The 17,811-nt window shown below is 48.1% G+C and overlaps 1 protein-coding gene across 2 annotated transcripts in view; it reads right to left on the reverse strand.

Annotated features, from left to right (window-relative positions):
• Positions 1 to 1,195: 1,195 nt before the first annotated feature.
• The window catches only part of TRMT44 (tRNA methyltransferase 44 homolog), a 29,060-nt gene continuing 12,444 nt past the window's right edge, over positions 1,196 to 17,811 (reverse strand). For both annotated transcript variants that reach the window (XM_077301607.1, XM_077301609.1), the window contains exons 8-11: positions 17,035 to 17,218; positions 15,461 to 15,836; positions 9,477 to 9,593; positions 1,196 to 1,678 (exon numbers count right to left, since the gene is read on the reverse strand). In XM_077301607.1, coding sequence (XP_077157722.1) covers positions 1,437 to 1,678; positions 9,477 to 9,593; positions 15,461 to 15,836; positions 17,035 to 17,218 — 919 coding nt within the window. In that variant the 3' untranslated portion in view covers positions 1,196 to 1,436. The remainder of the gene's footprint in view (positions 1,679 to 9,476; positions 9,594 to 15,460; positions 15,837 to 17,034; positions 17,219 to 17,811) is intronic.

Raw genomic sequence — 17,811 nt, forward strand, 5'->3', positions numbered from 1 at the left:
CCATTGGTGATGTTATTGACGGCTTCCCCTGTCACGTGATGTCACCAATGGGCTGGCCCAGAAAACTATTTCGTGTGTGGTTTTTGTCAATTTGTGTTTCCTTCTTCAAGCCAGGAACCCCTGCTGTAGCCATGCTCTTGTTCACTCAATAAACATTTGCTTGAGATGGCCAAGTAGTTGTTCCTGACATTTACTCTTGAAAATGCCACCCGAAGCGGTTTTAAAAGCCTCGCTGCTCAGCACAAATGGATTTGCCTCACAGTCTCCTAGTCAGAGTGAGAGTCCCTGGCCCAAGGTCACCAGTGAGCCTCCCTGAACTGAGGAGCCAAGAGCCTCACGGCCAATCGGACTGTGGGGGAAAGGTTTGAGGCTCGCTCTGGCGGAGCCTTTCCCAGGCTGATACGTTCAGTCCCAGATGAGGAGTATTTGGGGGCCTTTGTGTGATGCCTGTATGGCCTGTGAATACTGCCGAGAGAGCCCTGCCGGCAGCATCTCCAAGGGATGGTTGTCCAGGGCTCAAGCTCAAGGCACCAGTGGGTGGGTGTGTAAGGGGGGGGGGGCAGAAGGACCTGAGCTTTCTCCTCCCCACTCTGCTGGAGGGCACAGTGATGCCCGGGAAGATCCTGCTTCTCTCACAGCAGGGGCAGGGTCATGTGCGCTGGCCTGGTGGTTCAGGTGTGCTGCTGCCACAGCAGCAGTGCTGGTTCAATGGAGAGACCTTGAGCTGAATGCAGTAGGAACTGAGAGTGCAGTTCCTGCACCACAGGCTGCGCTGATAAGAATGGTGAGATCCCCCAGCCCAGCCCAGCCCAGCCCAGCCCACTCACCCTCGTCCCAACTTCTGCCTCCAGGACCTCTTCTTCCTCAACAGTGCTGGTGAGCTGCAGCCAGCTGCCCTGGGGATCCCTGGGCCACTCTGGCCTGGACGAAAATTCCTTCCTGACCCCAAAGTGGTGATCAGCATTAGTCTGGCCAGGTAAGAAAGGCCCACAAGAGCCAAGCACTGGCTCATCCCTTCCCACCCTCCCCTCTCACAGGCTGCCTAAAGTCACAGCATTGCTGTCAAATGGCCATCTGCTCAAGAAATTTCCAAAGATGGAGAACCCACTACCTCCCAAGGAAGCCTGCTCCATTGAGGAACCACTCTAACTGTCAGGAACGTCTTCCGGATGCTTTTGATATTTCAATCCATTGGTTTGACTTTACCACATTTTACTGCAAGATATTTCCTCAGTCGAACGATAGATTTGCATGTTCATCAAAACAAAAGGAAAATAAACTATTTTGAGAATACAGATATTGGTCAGGGCAGTAAGTCAACCATGGAACTTGCATAATCTTCTCTTACCCAGAAAACCTTTGTTCTCCTGCCTAAAAAAGGTTTGTTTGCAGAGAGGCCACCCCGGCCACATGAGCTGCTCCACTGGAGCTGCTCCTTAGTGCTTAGATTGACCTTTCTTTGGCACAGGCTGATGTGGCCTCAGGTCCGCAATGCCGTGAGCATAAGAGCAGCATTCGGAGGTCAAAGGACAGCCATGAGGATGGTGCATGTCAAACCAACACAGACGAGTTTTAGTGGCTCCTGAAGGAACTCCTTGCTCAGCCGGCGTGCTCGGCTTCCGCTTGCTCGACTGCTTCGCTTCTCTCCAGTCACGGATATGAACTCTCCCACTGAGCACTGCATTACCAGAAAGACACAGAGCATTACAGCTGGAGGTCTCACACTGTATGAAGTGGGACACAGTTCTAAATTGCAAACATTTTGCCCCCCCCCCCAAGAAAAACACAGGAATCGCATGCTAGTTAACAATCTGCAGCATGGTTGGGCTCCTGGCTGTATTCCACAGCCAGCAGAGGAGGCCTGCATTTGCCATCACACCGGCCCAGAGCCCTCCACATACCTCACCCTGTTCCACCCCGGCTGGCCTCATGACTCACTCAGGGAGAAAATGCAAAACACGTTTAAGACCAGGAAGAATTCATTTACGTTTACAGTTCTATAACGCTGTAACAATTTAAAGAGTTCCCAAGACTTGGAAAATTGGCAATGGCTTACCTGTACATTCCAGCATCATCTGTGCCTGCAGAATAAACATTTCCCTGGGCTGGACTTCCGTCAGTCACCCGTGCACAAGGCTAATTCAGGAGCATGTTAGCATACTATTTTTCTTCCCCAAAATCAATACCGGAGTCGCTAACATTTTGGAGTACGTATGTGGGCCAGCTTCTTAAAACAACATTTGGATCATTTCTCTTAATGATCGTTCTTAAATGAGCTTTGAACTTTGAACGTGAAGTGGCCATAATGGCCACTTACCACGTAGTTCTGTGGGACCACAGACATTGGTTTGTTACCTGAAGGTAAGTGTTTCTGAGCCACGTTCTTCAGGCTGCGGTGACCAAGTAACAAATGCATGCAGGGAGGCATGCCACCAACATGTCACCGTGCACCACTGTGCATAGCTAAATACCAAAGGTCATCTTCTGGAAATGAGAACCAAGGACTTGCTTGTTGACAGTGATTATCTTTTCTCATCCAGAAACGGCAACTCTGGCACGAGTCAAGCAGAGCCAGCAAACAAAATCTTTGGGCATCACCAATACCCTTCCCTGCCTTACAACCAGTACACTCAACCTCGCCACACAGGGTACACTGGGAGTTGCCGCCATTTTAACTCTGTCCCATACCTTTCAACCGCCACCACAAAGGAAGCAGCAGGCTGTCAGGTTGAGACGAAAGCAGCCTCAGCCACAGTCACCTAAGGAGCATGCCGGGCATCCATCCGCCTTTCGTTTCGGCTGAGAGGAGATTACATCTGATTCCTGGGTCCTCTCCATCGTTAGCAATGGACTGAGCTTCAAAAATGGCCTCCTTTGAGCCCGCTGCCCACTTCATCTAGGTTATGTTGGCCTCTTCCACCAAGTGGGGGATCTACTTGCTACTGGAGCACTGAACACGTGACCTCTGTGGACTTGGATTGGGGTTTTTACTCCAGATGTTTTCTGACCCCTAAGAGGGATGGCAGTTCCAAGGCCATTCTGGAACTTCGTCCATTGAACAAATAGGCTTCTGTTATGCTGTATAGTTATGTTCCAGTTGTTTTCCAGTTATTCAAATTAAGTCTCTAATTTGCAGCACTGGACTTACAAGAAGCCTATTTTCATCTATTATTATTGTTGTTGTTGTTGTTTAATTTATATCCCGCCTTCCCCCGGGGGCTCGAGGCAGGTCACATAAAATCAATCCCCTAAAAACAGTAACAAGAACAATAAAACACAGTACACCAATCACAACAAGGCAAGACAAGAATGGCGGCCAGGTTCATGCAACTAACCCAATTTCCATAACCCCACTAAAAGGAAGAAAAAAAGAGCCAGCCTGGTGTCGTGGTTAGGAATGCGGACTTCTAATCTGGCGAGCCAGGTCTGATTCCTTGCTCCTCTCCCACATGCAGCCAGCTGGGTGACCTTGGGCTTGCCACGGCACTGATAAAACTGTTCTGACCCAGCAGTGATAACAGGGCTCTCTCAGCCTCACCCACCTCACAGGGTGTCTGTTGTGGGGAAAGGAAAGGAAAAGCGTTTGGAAGCCGCTTTGAGACTCTTTCGGGTAGGGAAAAGTGGCAAATAAGAACCAACTCTTCTTCTTCTTCAGTAATCTCAGGGCTCTCTCATCTTCACCCATCTCACAGGGTGTCTGTGGTGGGGAGAGGAAAGGGAAGGCGATTGGAAGCCGCTTTGAGACTCTTTCGGGTAGGGAAAAGTGGCATATAAGAACCAGCTCTTATTCTTCTTCAGTAATCTCAGGGCTCTCTCATCTTCACCCACCTCACAGGGTGTCTGTGGTGGGGAGAGGAAAGGGAAGGCGATTGGAAGCCGCTTTGAGACTCTTTCGGGTAGGGAAAAGTGGCATATAAGAACCAGCTCTTCTTCTTCTATCTTCTTGCCGTGAGGTGTATGGCTGTCGTTGCTGCCTTTCTAAGGTCCAAAGGATGCACATTATAAAATCACAGAGTTGTACCTCCAGGGTCATCTAGTCCAGCCCCCTGCACAATGCAGGAACTCACAACTACCTGCCCACCAACAGTGACCCCAGTTTCATGCCCTAGGGAAGCACGCCTAGCCTCGACCAGGGCCAGGGCCTTTTCGGTCCTGGCCCCGACCTGGTGGAATGAGCTCCCGGGTGAGCTGCGGGCCCTGCGGGACCCTTTAACGTTCCGCAGGGCCTGCAAGACGGAGCTCTTCCGCCAGGTCTATGGTTGAGGCTGGGGCTGCCGGGGTACATCGACTGCTCTCCCCCGGGCTTCTTGAACATCGTTGACCTCCTTCTCCTCCACCCCCCCTTTTTTAGGAATGGGGGTAGGAAGGGGGATCTTATTATTGTGCTGCCATGTTGTGACATTTTAAAGTCTTTTAATGGGAGTTTTAATGGGTTTTTTAAGACATTGTAACCCGCCGCGAGCCATTTGGGAGTGGCGGGAAATAAATCGAAATAATAATAATAATAATAACAATTGATTCCCCCCCACCAAAAATCTCCAGAATCCAGCCTGGCCTGGAGGAAATTCACCTCCCGTCCCACAGTGGGAATCAGCAATTCACTGGGTCTGCAAGGAAGGGCCACAAGAGACAACCACTGGCACACCCCCTCCTGCCTCCCCCACTCACCATCTGCCAAAGTTCATAAGATCAGCATTTCTGTGAGATGACTGTCTAGCCTCTGCTTAAAAACTTCCAAAGGAGAACCCACCACCTCCTGAGGAAGCCTGTTCCAATGAGGAACCACTCTGTCAGGAAGTTCTTCTGGATGTTTAGCCTAAAAAACTTTTGAATTAATTTCAATCCATTGGTTCTGGTGCGACCCTCTGGGGCAACAGAAAACAACTCAGCTCAATCTTCTATATTTACTTATTTTATTATTGCATTTGTAGACCGCCACTCTCCGAAGACCCATGGTGGGTAACAAATACAGATAAAAAGCCTATTAAAATTCCATTAAACCCCACAGAATCTTACTAAAACAACACAAATTCATCTCCCCTCCAAACTATCTAGATCAGCCATCCACCTCAGAGTATGGGCTCACCTCGTGTCATAGCATAGCCTGAGGAGAGGCCCTATTTGCTCTGTGCTCTGGTCTCAACAAATGACTTGGCAAAAGAGCTCCGTCTTGCAGGCCCTGCAGAACTTTGACAGCTTCATCAGGGCCCTCAGCTCTCCCAGGAGCTCATTCCACCAGGTCAGGCCTGAGTTGAGGTCAGGCACATCTCTCTAGGGGACCACCAGAAGCTTAGCACCCGCACAGCAAAGACCCTACGGGTGTCATAAGGATATATGCAGTTGCTCAGACAGGTAGGGCCCAAGCCATGGATAGCCTTAAAGGTTAAAACCAGAAACCCTGAATCTGATCCAGGCGCAACTGGCAACCATTGTGGCTGTCAGAGCTCTGGCTGGATATGGGCTATCCAAGATTAATCTGTGAGGACCCAGCAGCTGCATTGCGTATCAGCTGCAGTTTTCAGGTCAAGGACAAGAGTGAGTTACAGAAGTTCATGGCCAAGCAGTCCAGTGACAGGCAGCGTGCGAGTAGCCTCACCTGGTAAAGATGGAAAGACGACTTGCGGGCTACTCCTGTGACCTGGGCCTCCACTGATAGGGAGGTATCCAGGATCACCCCCAGATTTGTGGTCAAGGACAAGATGTTAAGCTGCTCCCCAGCCAAGGTGGGTAGACAAGCTTCCCGACCCACCGTCTTTCTGCCCAGCCACAGGACCTCCATTTTGGAGGGGCTGAGTTTCAGGTGACTATGCTCTAACCATCCAGTTATGCCTTCTAGATAATTTTTTTTTTTTTTGGGGGGGGAGAGTCCAGGTGGCCATCCTTGAAGAGAGCTGGTTGTCATACGCATATTGGTGACAGCCCAGCCCATAGCTCCAGACCAGCTATGCCAGAGGGCACATAAAGATGTTAAATAGAATGGGGGAGAGTGCCACACTCTGTGGAACTCTACAGGGGAATCGATGGTTCACCCCCCCCCCCCAGTGCAGCCCTCCGTGTCCGGTTCCTGAAGAAGGAGGGCAGCCATTGGAGGGCCATCCCCTGAATCCCAGTCCCAGCGAGGCAGTGAGCTAAACAACTTGTGGTCGACCATGTCAAATGTGGCCAACAGATCGAGCATCTCAAGCCCAGTCTTCAAGTTTCACCTCTCTCAGGTGATTTTTCTACCCATCTTTCTTCCAAAGCCCTCTTCACCAAGAACCAAAAAGCACTCCACACCCTGGACCTTAAAAGGGCCTTGTGGTACTATTTATACCAGGCCTAACGCTTACTGTTTATTTGTCATATGGGTGCCACTGTTGTGCTAATGATTTGTTAGTTTATGAGCATTGATAAAAGAATGGAATGGAAGGCCTGAGTGGGTAACAATGCAAGTCAAGGAAGCTACAAAAAATAAAGAAGCTTCTCTTAAAAAGTAGAAGGTGTGCCCCAAGGAATTAAATGAAAGATATTAAGCATCGGCAAGGTCTTAATATCTAGAAAGATAGCAGAGTGCCTTAGGATGGCAAGCAGCACAATGTGGAGCAAAGTGCCTGCGGTCAGGAAACAACAAAGGCGCATTCACCAACACGGGACTTAACTAATATAAGCACTGGTTATTAGAGAACGTGATTCCACATGCTTAGAGGTAAAGAGAAGGTTCCTATTCCAGTCTAAACAGCTGGAGGGAGGGAGATGCTTGAGGCATTTCCCTTCCATGATATTGCAGGCTTGAGAGATGGAGGAGGAGAGAGATGGACGAAACAGGAAACTACCCTCTAGGGCAGGGGTAGTCATGGGAATTGTAGTCCATGGACATTTGGAGGTTTGACTCCCCCTGCTCTAGGGACAGGTCAGTGAGATCAAAGGAAAGCGGTCAGTGTCCCTGTCTATCTCACCAACTCTATGGTAAAGAGAGTTTCTGTTTCAGCCTCGCAAGACAGGAGACATCACCCAGAGAGGCTGTTTCCAACATTGAACGGGAAGGACTACAGGCTCTGGCTACAAGCAAGCAAAAAGAGATTCTGAGGAGCAAGTTGCTAAGAGCATCAAGATAATATATATATATATAAATAAAAACCAGTCAGAGAAGCAGTGGGGTCTTTGGATGACAAAGGAATAAAAGGATTGTTAAAGAGAAGCTCAAACGACTTTTTACTTCTCTGTTGACCTAGAAAGTGTGGGGCATGTTACCCCCATACCACAACCACTATTTTCAGGAAGGGAGTATGAAGAGCTGAGCCAAACTGAGATGACTGGAGGAAGTTCTAGAACTAGTGAGGACACTAAAAACCAGCAGGTCCCTGGCTCCTAATGGCACACGCCTGGAAGTTGTTAAGGAACCTCTAAGTATGGGAGTTAGCTGATCTACAATCTGTAGATGGAACCTTTCACTCTGTCTGACAACTCTACCAGAAAGCTGAAGAGTAGCAAATGTTACAGCAATTTTTAAAAAGGGGTCTAGGAGGTAGTAGAAATTGTAATCAAAGAGAAAATCATTAAGAATTCTTTGTGAAAATAAAGCAAATCAGTAAACAATGGGAGATTTTTTTACACGTGGACTTTCAAAAGGTTTTTAATAAGGTCCCTCAGCAAAAAGTCCTGAGTCAATTTAGCAATCATGGAATGAGAGGACAGGTTCTCTTATGGATTAAAAATGGTTAAATGAAAGGAAGCGAAGAAAAGGATTTAGTGGGCAGTTCTCACAGATGAAAGAAGTAAGCAGCAGAGTCCTACAGGGGTCGTTGCTGGGGCCACTACTATTGAAGTGATTCATAAATGACCTGTAACTAGAGGTAAGTAGTGCAGAGCCAATTTAGCAGGTGGCACAAAATAATTCAGGAGCATGAAAACCAAGGCTGACTGTGAAGAGGACCAAGGAAAGCTCCACAAACTGGGTGAGTGGGTCCAAGATGGCAGATGAAGTTCAATGTTGGAAAATGTAAATTGATGCAAGCTGGGCTGATAACAACTCCCAGCTTCCAGTATAGGCAATGGGTCTAAACATGCTGAGATTGCGGGGGGGGGGGGGGGGAGAAATCTTGGAGTTGTAGTGGGTGGCTCAGTGGGAGTCTCAACCCAGGTGAAAAAGGCTACCTTGATGTTAAGGATTATTAGGAAACAGATGGAGAACAAACTACGATAACATCCTATGGCCTCATTTGGAATCATCAGCCTCCCAGTCCCAGTGCCGGGAGGCAACATCGATGCTCTGCTGCTGGCCCTCCAGTGGAAAAAACAGCCCCTTCACTTCTTCCTTGATGTGATTTTTAGCTAATCTGCAAGGTGTCTTGAAAAACTAAGGAAAAATAATATATTTTAAACTACTAATACCCAATTTCCCCACAACTAATGTATTAATTCCAGAACAAGCTATGGGTGCGAAAGCTGCACTCTGAAGAAGGAAGACAGGAGGAGAATAGATGCCTTCGAATTATGGTGTTGGAGACGAATGCTGCTAAATACCATGGACAGCCAAAGTTACCAACAAGACAGTTTTAGAGAGGAGCAAACCAACTATGTCATTAGAAGGCAAGATATTATGGCTGAAGCTCACTTACTTTGGACACATCATGCGATCAAACTCGTTAGAAAAATCATTAATGTTCGGCATGGTCAGCAGCAAAAGGAAACGTGGTCACCAAAGGATCTGCTGGCTTGACACAATCAAAGCTGATACAGGGATGACCATAAACCCACTAAAAGAAGCAGTTAGGGACAGGGGCGCATGGCGAAGGCTTTCCTAAAGAATCGCCAAGGGTCAGACACAACTGAATGGATAACATCATCATCATCATCATCAATGTTTTAATTCACTGAATCTGAGAAATAATGTACTGCAAGACATCCAACAAATTATTTTTCAGATTCAGTGTTTTAATACATTAGTTGTGAGGAAAGTGGATATGTACTGAAGAAGCCTGTGCTGTCAAACTTAAAAAAAAAAAAAGATCAGTAAGAATGCTTCAAGGCATGCATTTGGCAGGACACTTTTTTCCTTTGTCATGTTCAACCAAAATACAGCTTTTAAAATCTAACCCATCTTAAAGGGAAAAAAGTCAAGCTGAAAGTCAGAGCAGAGCAGACCGGTCCGGGGCTGCCCAAGGCTCTGGGGCTTGAACTGCATCTCAAATTGCCACGGACATAAGAAAGGAGGGCGATTTGGGCTGGTTTCCCCTTCCATCGGCGAGACACTTCTCATTCCACCCACCATGAGTAGCATTCTGGAGGGAGGGGGAATTGGCAACAACAACAACAACAACAAAACCCACATGGAGAAACTGGAGTCAGGCCTTAGCTCTGTGTTTCAGCAGTGTGCCAGGTGGCCTTCAAAAGAACACAACTCATGACTTAATTCATGAATGACTTCTTGTTTGCGTTAGTAACAACTCTCCTGTGGCACACGCCAGGAAACAGTCGTGAGATATTCTTGTTCTTACCTTCAAACACTTGGTGATTATTTCTGAGCAAGGTCTGCAGGCCTCCATATTCATTCCTCAGCCTTTTTAAAGTGTCCTCATTTAAATGTGCTGCAATTTCACTCAAGGTGAGACTCCCTGCAGAAAACAAGGTGAGACTTTCAAACTCAGCCTCCTGAGAAAAAACACAAGCTGGCTTCAGCTGAGCAAGGACCACATCTATGCGGAGATGGAAAGTTCACTGTATCTTTCTGTCAAGAGTGCAGAGGGTACCATGTAAAATCTGGCCACTGTTAATCCCTGGCAAAATCTTGGAAGAGTCAATATTGATAGACAACACACCTACTGCTCTGCAATCACTGGAACTACGTTGAATCACAGGAGAAAATACATACTGCAGGCTTCAACCAACGTTTCTTGAAAATCAGCATCCTTATATAGTGTTTGATTTAAAAAAGAGAAGGAAACAACCAAAAAAAGTTAAATTTTCCTCTATGGGGTTAATCCGACTTATATAAGGATCTGAGTTAACCGTAAGTGACCCAGCAGCTCAAATAATGAGGGGAGGTCTGAATGCAAGCGCGAAGCCCCTCAGAGTGGTCACCCAGAAGTCCCCGTGGCTCTGCAACTCCTGCTCACGTGGAGGCAGGTCCATAACTGCCTTCATCCATCTTATCCAACATGAGACAAGGAAGGAGAAGAGACTCTTCTTCCCGCACAGGCTTTGGCGCCTTCTTCCATCAGGACAGACAAGGATCCAGTGCGCAGGAAGTGGCCTGAGCAACTCCAAGAACTCGGCCAACATCAGCCAGGGAAGAGGTGTCCAATGGCACCCCGCCGACCTTGCCAACCATCCCTCCAGCATCATAAACTCAGGAGCCAAACAGGCCGTCTAGCCCAACCCCCCGCTTAATGCAGGATCAGCCTGGTCCAGGCTTCTAATCTGGAGAGCTGGGTTGGATTCCCCGCCCCTCCAACATGCAGTCTGCTGGGGAACCTTGGGCTGGAGTGAAAAGCAGGGTATAAAACCCAGCTCTTCTTCTTCAGAACTGGCATCTGACTGGATGAGAGAGATTTCATCAGCAGAGAATCAGGAACCCTCCTCACAGCTCATTTCCCACTCAGAGCATGTTGCCCAAAGTGTGTTTGTGCTCAAGGCACATAGCTAGAAAACATCATGCTCTGAACCATCCAACAGTTTGGGTGGCAAAATGCAGCTAAGTTTCTTTGCTGTCTCCTCAGCCCTTGAATGTGGTTTGCAGCACGTTTTGTCTGATTTTCTCCCCAATTTGATCAAAATTCCGAGCTCCCGTGTAAACCAAGGGGCTGGAAAAGGCACCAGGAAGCAACTCTGTCAGTCGCATGCCACAGGATCCCAGCGTGGGAGGGAACATCCAGGCCCTCTAGTCACACCTCCTGCTCAAGGCAGTCAGTACTCAAGTCATGCAACTTTCTGACCTGCCTGGCTGACAATTTCATTTATCAAATGGTAGATGAACCCACAAGAGGGTCAGCCATACTGGACTTAATACTGACCAACAGGCAAGAGTTGGTGGATGAGGTGAAGGAAGTGGGGACCCTAGGGGGAAGTGACCATGTCCTCATAGAATTCCTTTTGAGATGGGGAGCCAAGGAAGCTTGTAGCCAGAGGTGGATGCTGGATTTTCGTAGGGCAAACTTTAATAAACTCAGAGACATGATGAGTGTCATACCATGGACGAGAATGCTGGAAGGGAAGGGAGCATGTGAAGGGTGGACGCTACTCAAACAAGAGCTATTGCATGCTCAATCAATGACTATCCCAGAAAGACGAAAATACTGCAGGAGATCTAAGAAGCCTATTTGGATGAACAGAGAACTTCAAGAGGAACTAAGAAAGAAAAGGGAAATGTTCAGGAAATGGAGGGAAGGACAGAGCTCTAAAGAAGAGTACCTACAGGTTACTAGGCACTGTAGATCAATCATCAGAAAGGCCAAAGCTGAGAGTGAGCTAAGATTGGCCAGGGAAGCCCATTGTAACAAAAAAGATTTTTCAGTTATGTGAGGAGCAAACGTAAAGTAAAGGAGGCAATAGGTCCACTGTTGGGTGTGGATGGACAAACTCTAACGGAAGATGCAGAGAAAGCGGAAGGCTTAGTGCCTATTTTACATCTGTTTTTTCCCACAGGTCAAAGGGTTTAGGCACATCAAGAGATGGCCGTAGCCAAAGGATAGTGTCTGGGTGGCAGGTTAACATGGATAGAGAGGTTGTTGAGAGGCATTTAGCTGCACTGGATGAGTTCTAATCCCCTGGGCCGGATGAAATGCACCCGAGAGTGCTCAAAGAACTTTATCGTCTTCGGGACCTCTTTAAGGACTGGAGATGTCCCGGAAGACTGGAAGAGAGCAAACATTATTCCGATCTTCAAAAAAGGGAGGAAGGATGACCCGGGAAACTACAGACCAGTGAGTCTGACCTCTGTTGTGGGGAAGATAATGGAGCAGATATTAAACATCTGGGGGACAATTTGGTGATCCAAGGAAGTCAGCATGGATTTGTCTCCAACAGCTCTTGCTAGACCAACCTGGTTTCCTTTTTTGACCAAGTAACAGGTTTGCTGGATCGGGGAAATTCGGTTGATGTCATTTACTTGGATTTTAGTAAAGCTTTTGGCAAGGTTCCCCATGATGTTCTGATGGATAAGTTGAAGGACTGCAATCTGGATTTTATTATTATTATTATTATTATTATTATTATTATTATTATTATTATTATTATTATTTAATTTTTAGACCGCCCTTTTCCAAATAGGTCTCAGGGCGGTTTACAACATAAACAGTTAAAACACAATTAAAAAACAGTTTTCAAAGTACTCGAACACATTGCAGCCGCCTCTCGTGTTTTGATTTTTAACTTTTCACAGTTCCGGCCTTCTGCGGCTGCTCAGAAAAAGCCTTTGAAAGCACATCAGATAGTCAGGTGGATTGGGAATTGGTTAGAGAACCGCACTCAAAGAGTTGTTGTCAATGGTGTTTCATCAGACTGGAGAGAGGTGAGTAGCGGGGTACCTCAGGGTTCGGTGCTCGGCCCGGTACTTTTTAACATATTTATTAATGATCTAGTTGAGGGGGTGGAGGGACTACTCATCAAGTTTGCAGATGACACCAAATTGGGAGGACTGGCAAATACTCCGGAAGATAGAGACAGAGTTCAACGAGATCTGAACACAATGGAAAAATGGGCAAATGAGAACAAGATGCAATTTAATAAAGATAAATGTAAAGTTCTGCATCTGGGTCAGAAAAATGAAAAGCATGCCTACTGGATGGGGGATACACTTCTAGGTAACACTGAGTGTGAACGAGACCTTGGGGTACTTGAGGATTGTAAGCTAAACATGAGCAGGCAGTGTGATGCAGCGGTAAAAAAGGCGAATGCCATTTTGGGCTATATCAACAGGGGCATCACATCAAAATCACAAGATGTCATAGTCCCATTGTATACGGCACTGGTCAGACCACACCTTTAGTACTGTGTGCAGTTCTGGAGGCCTCACTTCAAGAAGGACGTAGATAAAATTGAAAGGGTACAGAGGAGAGCGACCAAGATGATCTGGGGCCAAGGGACCAAGCCCTATGAAGATAGGTTGAGGGACTTGGGAATGTTCAGCCTGGAGAAAAGGAGGTTGAGAGGGGCCATGATAGCCCTCTTTAAGTATTTGAAAGGTTGTCACTTGGAGGAGGGCAGGATGCTGTTTCTGTTGACTGCAGAGGAGAGGACACGCAGTAATGGGTTTAAACTTCAAATACAACAATATAGGCTAGATATCAGGAAAAAAAATTTCACAGAGTAGTTCAGCAGTGGAATAGGCTGCCTAAGGAGGTGGTGAACTCCCCCTCACTGGCAGTCTTCAAGCAAAGGCTGGATACCCACTTTTCTTGGATGCTTTAGGATGGTTAGGGCTGATCCTGCGTTGAGCAGGGGGTTGGACTAGGTGGCCTGTATGGCCCCTTCCAACTCTATGATTCTATGATATGCAGTAATGGGTATGAACTACAAGTACAACGATACAGGCTAGATATCAGGAAAAATTTTTTCACAGTCAGAGTAGTTCAGCAGTGGAATAGGCTGCCTAAGGAGGTGGTGAACTCCCCCTCACTGGCAGTCTTCAAGCAAAGGTTGGATACACACTTTTCTTGGATGCTTTAGGATGCTTAGGGCTAATCCTGCGTTGAGCAGGGGGTTGGACTAGATGGCCTGCATGGCCCCTGCCAACTCTATTATTCTATGATTCTATGTCACTTGGCAGACCGAGAGCCAATTCTGGAAGCTGAGCAGGGGGGCTTTGCATGTGGGTCCTCCACATTAGATCACTGACTTGTCCTGGATTACACCGCCCTGATCCATACTGGGAGGCCAGTATATAAATTAAACTAAATGATGATGATGATAATGATAGCAACAGCCAGATATGTAAGACGAGCAAAAGGCCGTTGTGGATCTGAAGGCAGCCTTCAGTTCAGTCGTCCGGGAAAGGCGGAGGGCAAAACGGGCAACCACAAGACACCCACTTTTCTTGGATGTTTTAGGATGGTTAGGGCTGATCCTGCGTTGAGCAGGTGGTTGGACTAGATGGCCTGTGTGGCCCCTTCCAACTCTATGATTCTGTGATTCTATGATCCGCCTCAAGCAGCCAGGAGAAGGATCTGTGCAGCAGCTGCTTGAAGTGAGGGGGAGCTCCCCACCTCCTTGGGCAGCCCATTCCCTTGTTGAACTACTCTATGAATCCTCCCCCCCATCTAGCCAGTATTATTCTATAAATAGTGTAAACCTGTAACTGTGGGTCCTCTCCTCTGCTGCCAACAATAACGTTTCCCTGCCCTCCCCTAACTGACAATCTTTCAGATACTTCAAGAGAGCCCTCCTGTCCCTCTCAGCCTCCTCTGCTCCAGGCTGAACATTCCCCAGCCCCTCAGCTTGGTGTCGTGGTTAGGAGTGCAGACTTCTAATATGGTGAGCTGGGTTCGATTCTGCACATGCAGCCAGCTGGGTGACCTTGGGCTCGCCACGGCACTGAGAAAACTGCTCTGACCGGGCAGTGATATCAGGGCTCTCAACCTCCCCTCCCTCACAGGGTGCCTGTTGTGGGGAGAGGAAATGGAAGGCGAACATAAGCCACTTTGAACCTCCTTTGGGTAGAGAAAAGCGGCATCTAAGAACCAACTCTTCTTCTTCTAGGACTTGGTCGCTGGGCCCCGGATCATTCTTGTCACTCTCCTTTGCACCCCCTCCATTTTTTCTACGTGCTTTTTGAAGTGTGGCCTCCAGAACTGCACCCAGCACTCCAGGTGGGGCCTGTCCATTGCGGTCTGCAGCAGAGGGACCTTGACATCTTGTGATTTTGATGGGATGCCTCTGCTGAAGCAGCCCGACAGGGAGAAAGGCCTCCACCATAGGCTGCGTTCTTCACCCTCTGTTCCTCCCACAAGTCTCGTTCTCCGGAATCAGAACTCCACACCTGACCCCTCCCCCTCCCCAGCCACACTTCCCGGCACGCGTTCTCACACGCACACTTTTGTGGCCAGAAGACCTCCAGAGGGGCCAGCACTGTGCTGGGGTTCAGCCCAGGGCTCCATTTTTGAGACCCATGGAGACCAGCAGTGCCTCCCCACCCAATGCAGCCCACCCTGCACCCCTCAACTCCTCTGGATCCTTCCCTCCTCAACAGGCATGACAAGGCAAGCTGAAAAAACTCTCAGTCTGTGGTGTGCAGTCCACAGAACTTCAAAATGCTTTTAGAGAGCATCGGAGGAGGACTTTTTGGAAGGGTTATAATGTATTTTTCATAGAGTCCTAGAGTTGGAAGGGGCCATACAGGCCATCTAGTCCAACCCCCTGCTCAACGCATGATCAGCCCTAAGCATCCTAAAGCATCCAAGAAGAGTGTGTATCCAACCGTTGCTTGTATCCAGCCTTTGCTTCTTATTCATGGCGTTGTCATTTTGTACATTAAGCAAACCTTTACCTCCTGGGCTCCATGTGTCTGACGTGGCAGATAAATCTTGGATTCCACGTAGCAGGAGGTTTGCCACCTTCAGCACCACGCTGTCCACAAAGGCTCGAGGGAGAGCAGTGCAGTTGCGGACTGGTTCCTTCCCCCTCGGCTGAAACGTCGATATTAAGGCTCCTCCCGGGTCTGTGTTTTCCAGCACTTCTTTGCCGGCAGCTGGGCCCACGGCAGGAACCGCAGCCGGCCGACTCTCACTGGGACACGACCCTCCCGCTTCCTCTGGCGGGGCCCTGCGGCAGCACTGGCGGCTCTTGATGTACCGTGCTCGCTGGCCATCAAGGGCAGCACTTTCCCTTCTGAGGTACGTCCTAGATTTCCCAATTAAACATACCTAAAAGAGCAAGAACAGAATTCCTGCAATTTTAATGCTGGCCTTGGAACAAATTATTAATTACCCAGAACAAAAGTGAATTCCTATTCGAGGTCCCAGGCTCACAGCTTGGCAGTCCCCAGCACTACGACCCCAGAGGGTGGCTTTCCAGCACACAATAACCTGCTCTGGACACCCCAGCCTCTCACGTTATGTACAGGGGCAGAGACTTTTGAGCAGAGTGTCCACTTCAGCCTCTGATGATGCAGCTCCCTTCTTTTGCGACTGATAACTACTTTGGAGGAATTCAGGTATGGCTTCCTCACATTCCTTTCCACCTAAATCAATGCTGGAGTGTCTAAAAGGAGACAGAGTCACTGCAGTGCTGCAAATTCTCCTGGGCTAAGGGAGAAGGTCTCTCTTGCATGGTGCTTCCTCCACAGCTTCCAAACTGGGAAATGGTGGATCAAGCGAGCTTCAATGGCTTCAGCTGCACCCTCTGACGGCTATGGGCCTTGGCAGCTGCTCAATATGGACTCCTGCTGCCAGCCCTGATTATCAGCCTAAATAATTCCGGCTTCAGCATACCAATGACGCCTGCAAGGTAGAGTTGAGCTTCTGAATTAAGTAGCCCATAGCTGTACACCAAGGTAACAACACCTCCCCCACACGCCAAGGTGCTAATCTGATGTCGCTCGGTTAGACTTTGAATCCCCAACTCCTGAATCTTGGTCAAGACCAAGTTCATTGGGATGAAACTCCATCCCCACTCATCTCTGGCCTCGGGCAATGACAAGACACAACTGGGAAAGGGGGTGGGGGAGAGATATGCCTGCAGAGGAGAAAATGGAAGCTGAGAGTTCCAGCATGGGGTCTCAGGAGGGGTATCCATGGGCCTATCTATTTACATATAAAGATATAAATCCTCCTTAGATGCAGCTACTGAGAAATTAACCTAAGTGTGCTCCCACTTCCCTTCCCATTATTTCAAGGGGAAACTCAAACAACAAGCAGAAATGATACAAAAAAGCTTCCCACCAACACAGTAGGATGGTGGGTGACCGCTGCAATGTCCCTCTCCTTGGACTCTGCTGATTGGAAATGCAGTGACACTCATGGTCCAGCTCCAGAGATCTACTTATGCTGTAGCTCTGCATCAAACATCACAAGCATTAGAGGATCAAAGGGCACTAAATAAAACAAGGTCAATAGAAATCACCCTTTTCGTCGAAGGAATTCTAAGGCAATCTTCATCAACATTAAAGCCACACACAAGTCCCACTTCTGTAACGAAATCAAGGTATTCTCTGTACTGGGTCTTCCTACTTTGCCTCCGGTTATACTTTCCATGGAAGTCAAAAAAGCAGCAAGGTAATACGAAATAGCAGCAAGAATACGAAGACCTACAACACAATGAGGTGTTAGCAAAGACACATTTCCCCTGCTGGCTGGTACAACTATCCCCATCAGCCTAAAAACATCTCCTCTCCCTGGATTTGGCACCAAGGAGAAACATTTCACTAGATTCTCAGACTGGTCCCAGATGTTTTTCTCCTCTCAAAGCTCATCAATTCTCTTGATGTTCACAATTCGAGAGGAGGCGAATACGATTAAGCAAGTGAGCACAACATTTCTGTTCCAAATTACGTACCCAAGCTCCAAAGACATAGGGCACCACTGCCACAGACATGCGGCTCCTTCCACTATATCTTGTACCTAAGAACAACTCCTGTACCTCTGTTTCACGTTCATCCTATGCAGAAGCTGCCTGCTTGCAGCCGTCACCGTGTCCTGCAGCAGTGAAAACCCCGTGTTAATGACACTGATGGAGTGACCATCATGGGCTTTCCCTCTTGCAAAGCATCCTGCTGTCAGAGAAACAGTGAACTTTGTACAGGCTAAGGTATCTGCCAGGGGGAAGTCCCTGGAAGCAGGTCCCCCACCATGTCCCTGAAGATGGAAAAGACTATAGGTCAGGCAGAGGCTTAGCAAACTT

The sequence above is a fragment of the Paroedura picta genome, chromosome 10, assembly GCF_049243985.1.
Source record: "Paroedura picta isolate Pp20150507F chromosome 10, Ppicta_v3.0, whole genome shotgun sequence".
NCBI lineage: Eukaryota > Metazoa > Chordata > Lepidosauria > Squamata > Gekkonidae > Paroedura > Paroedura picta.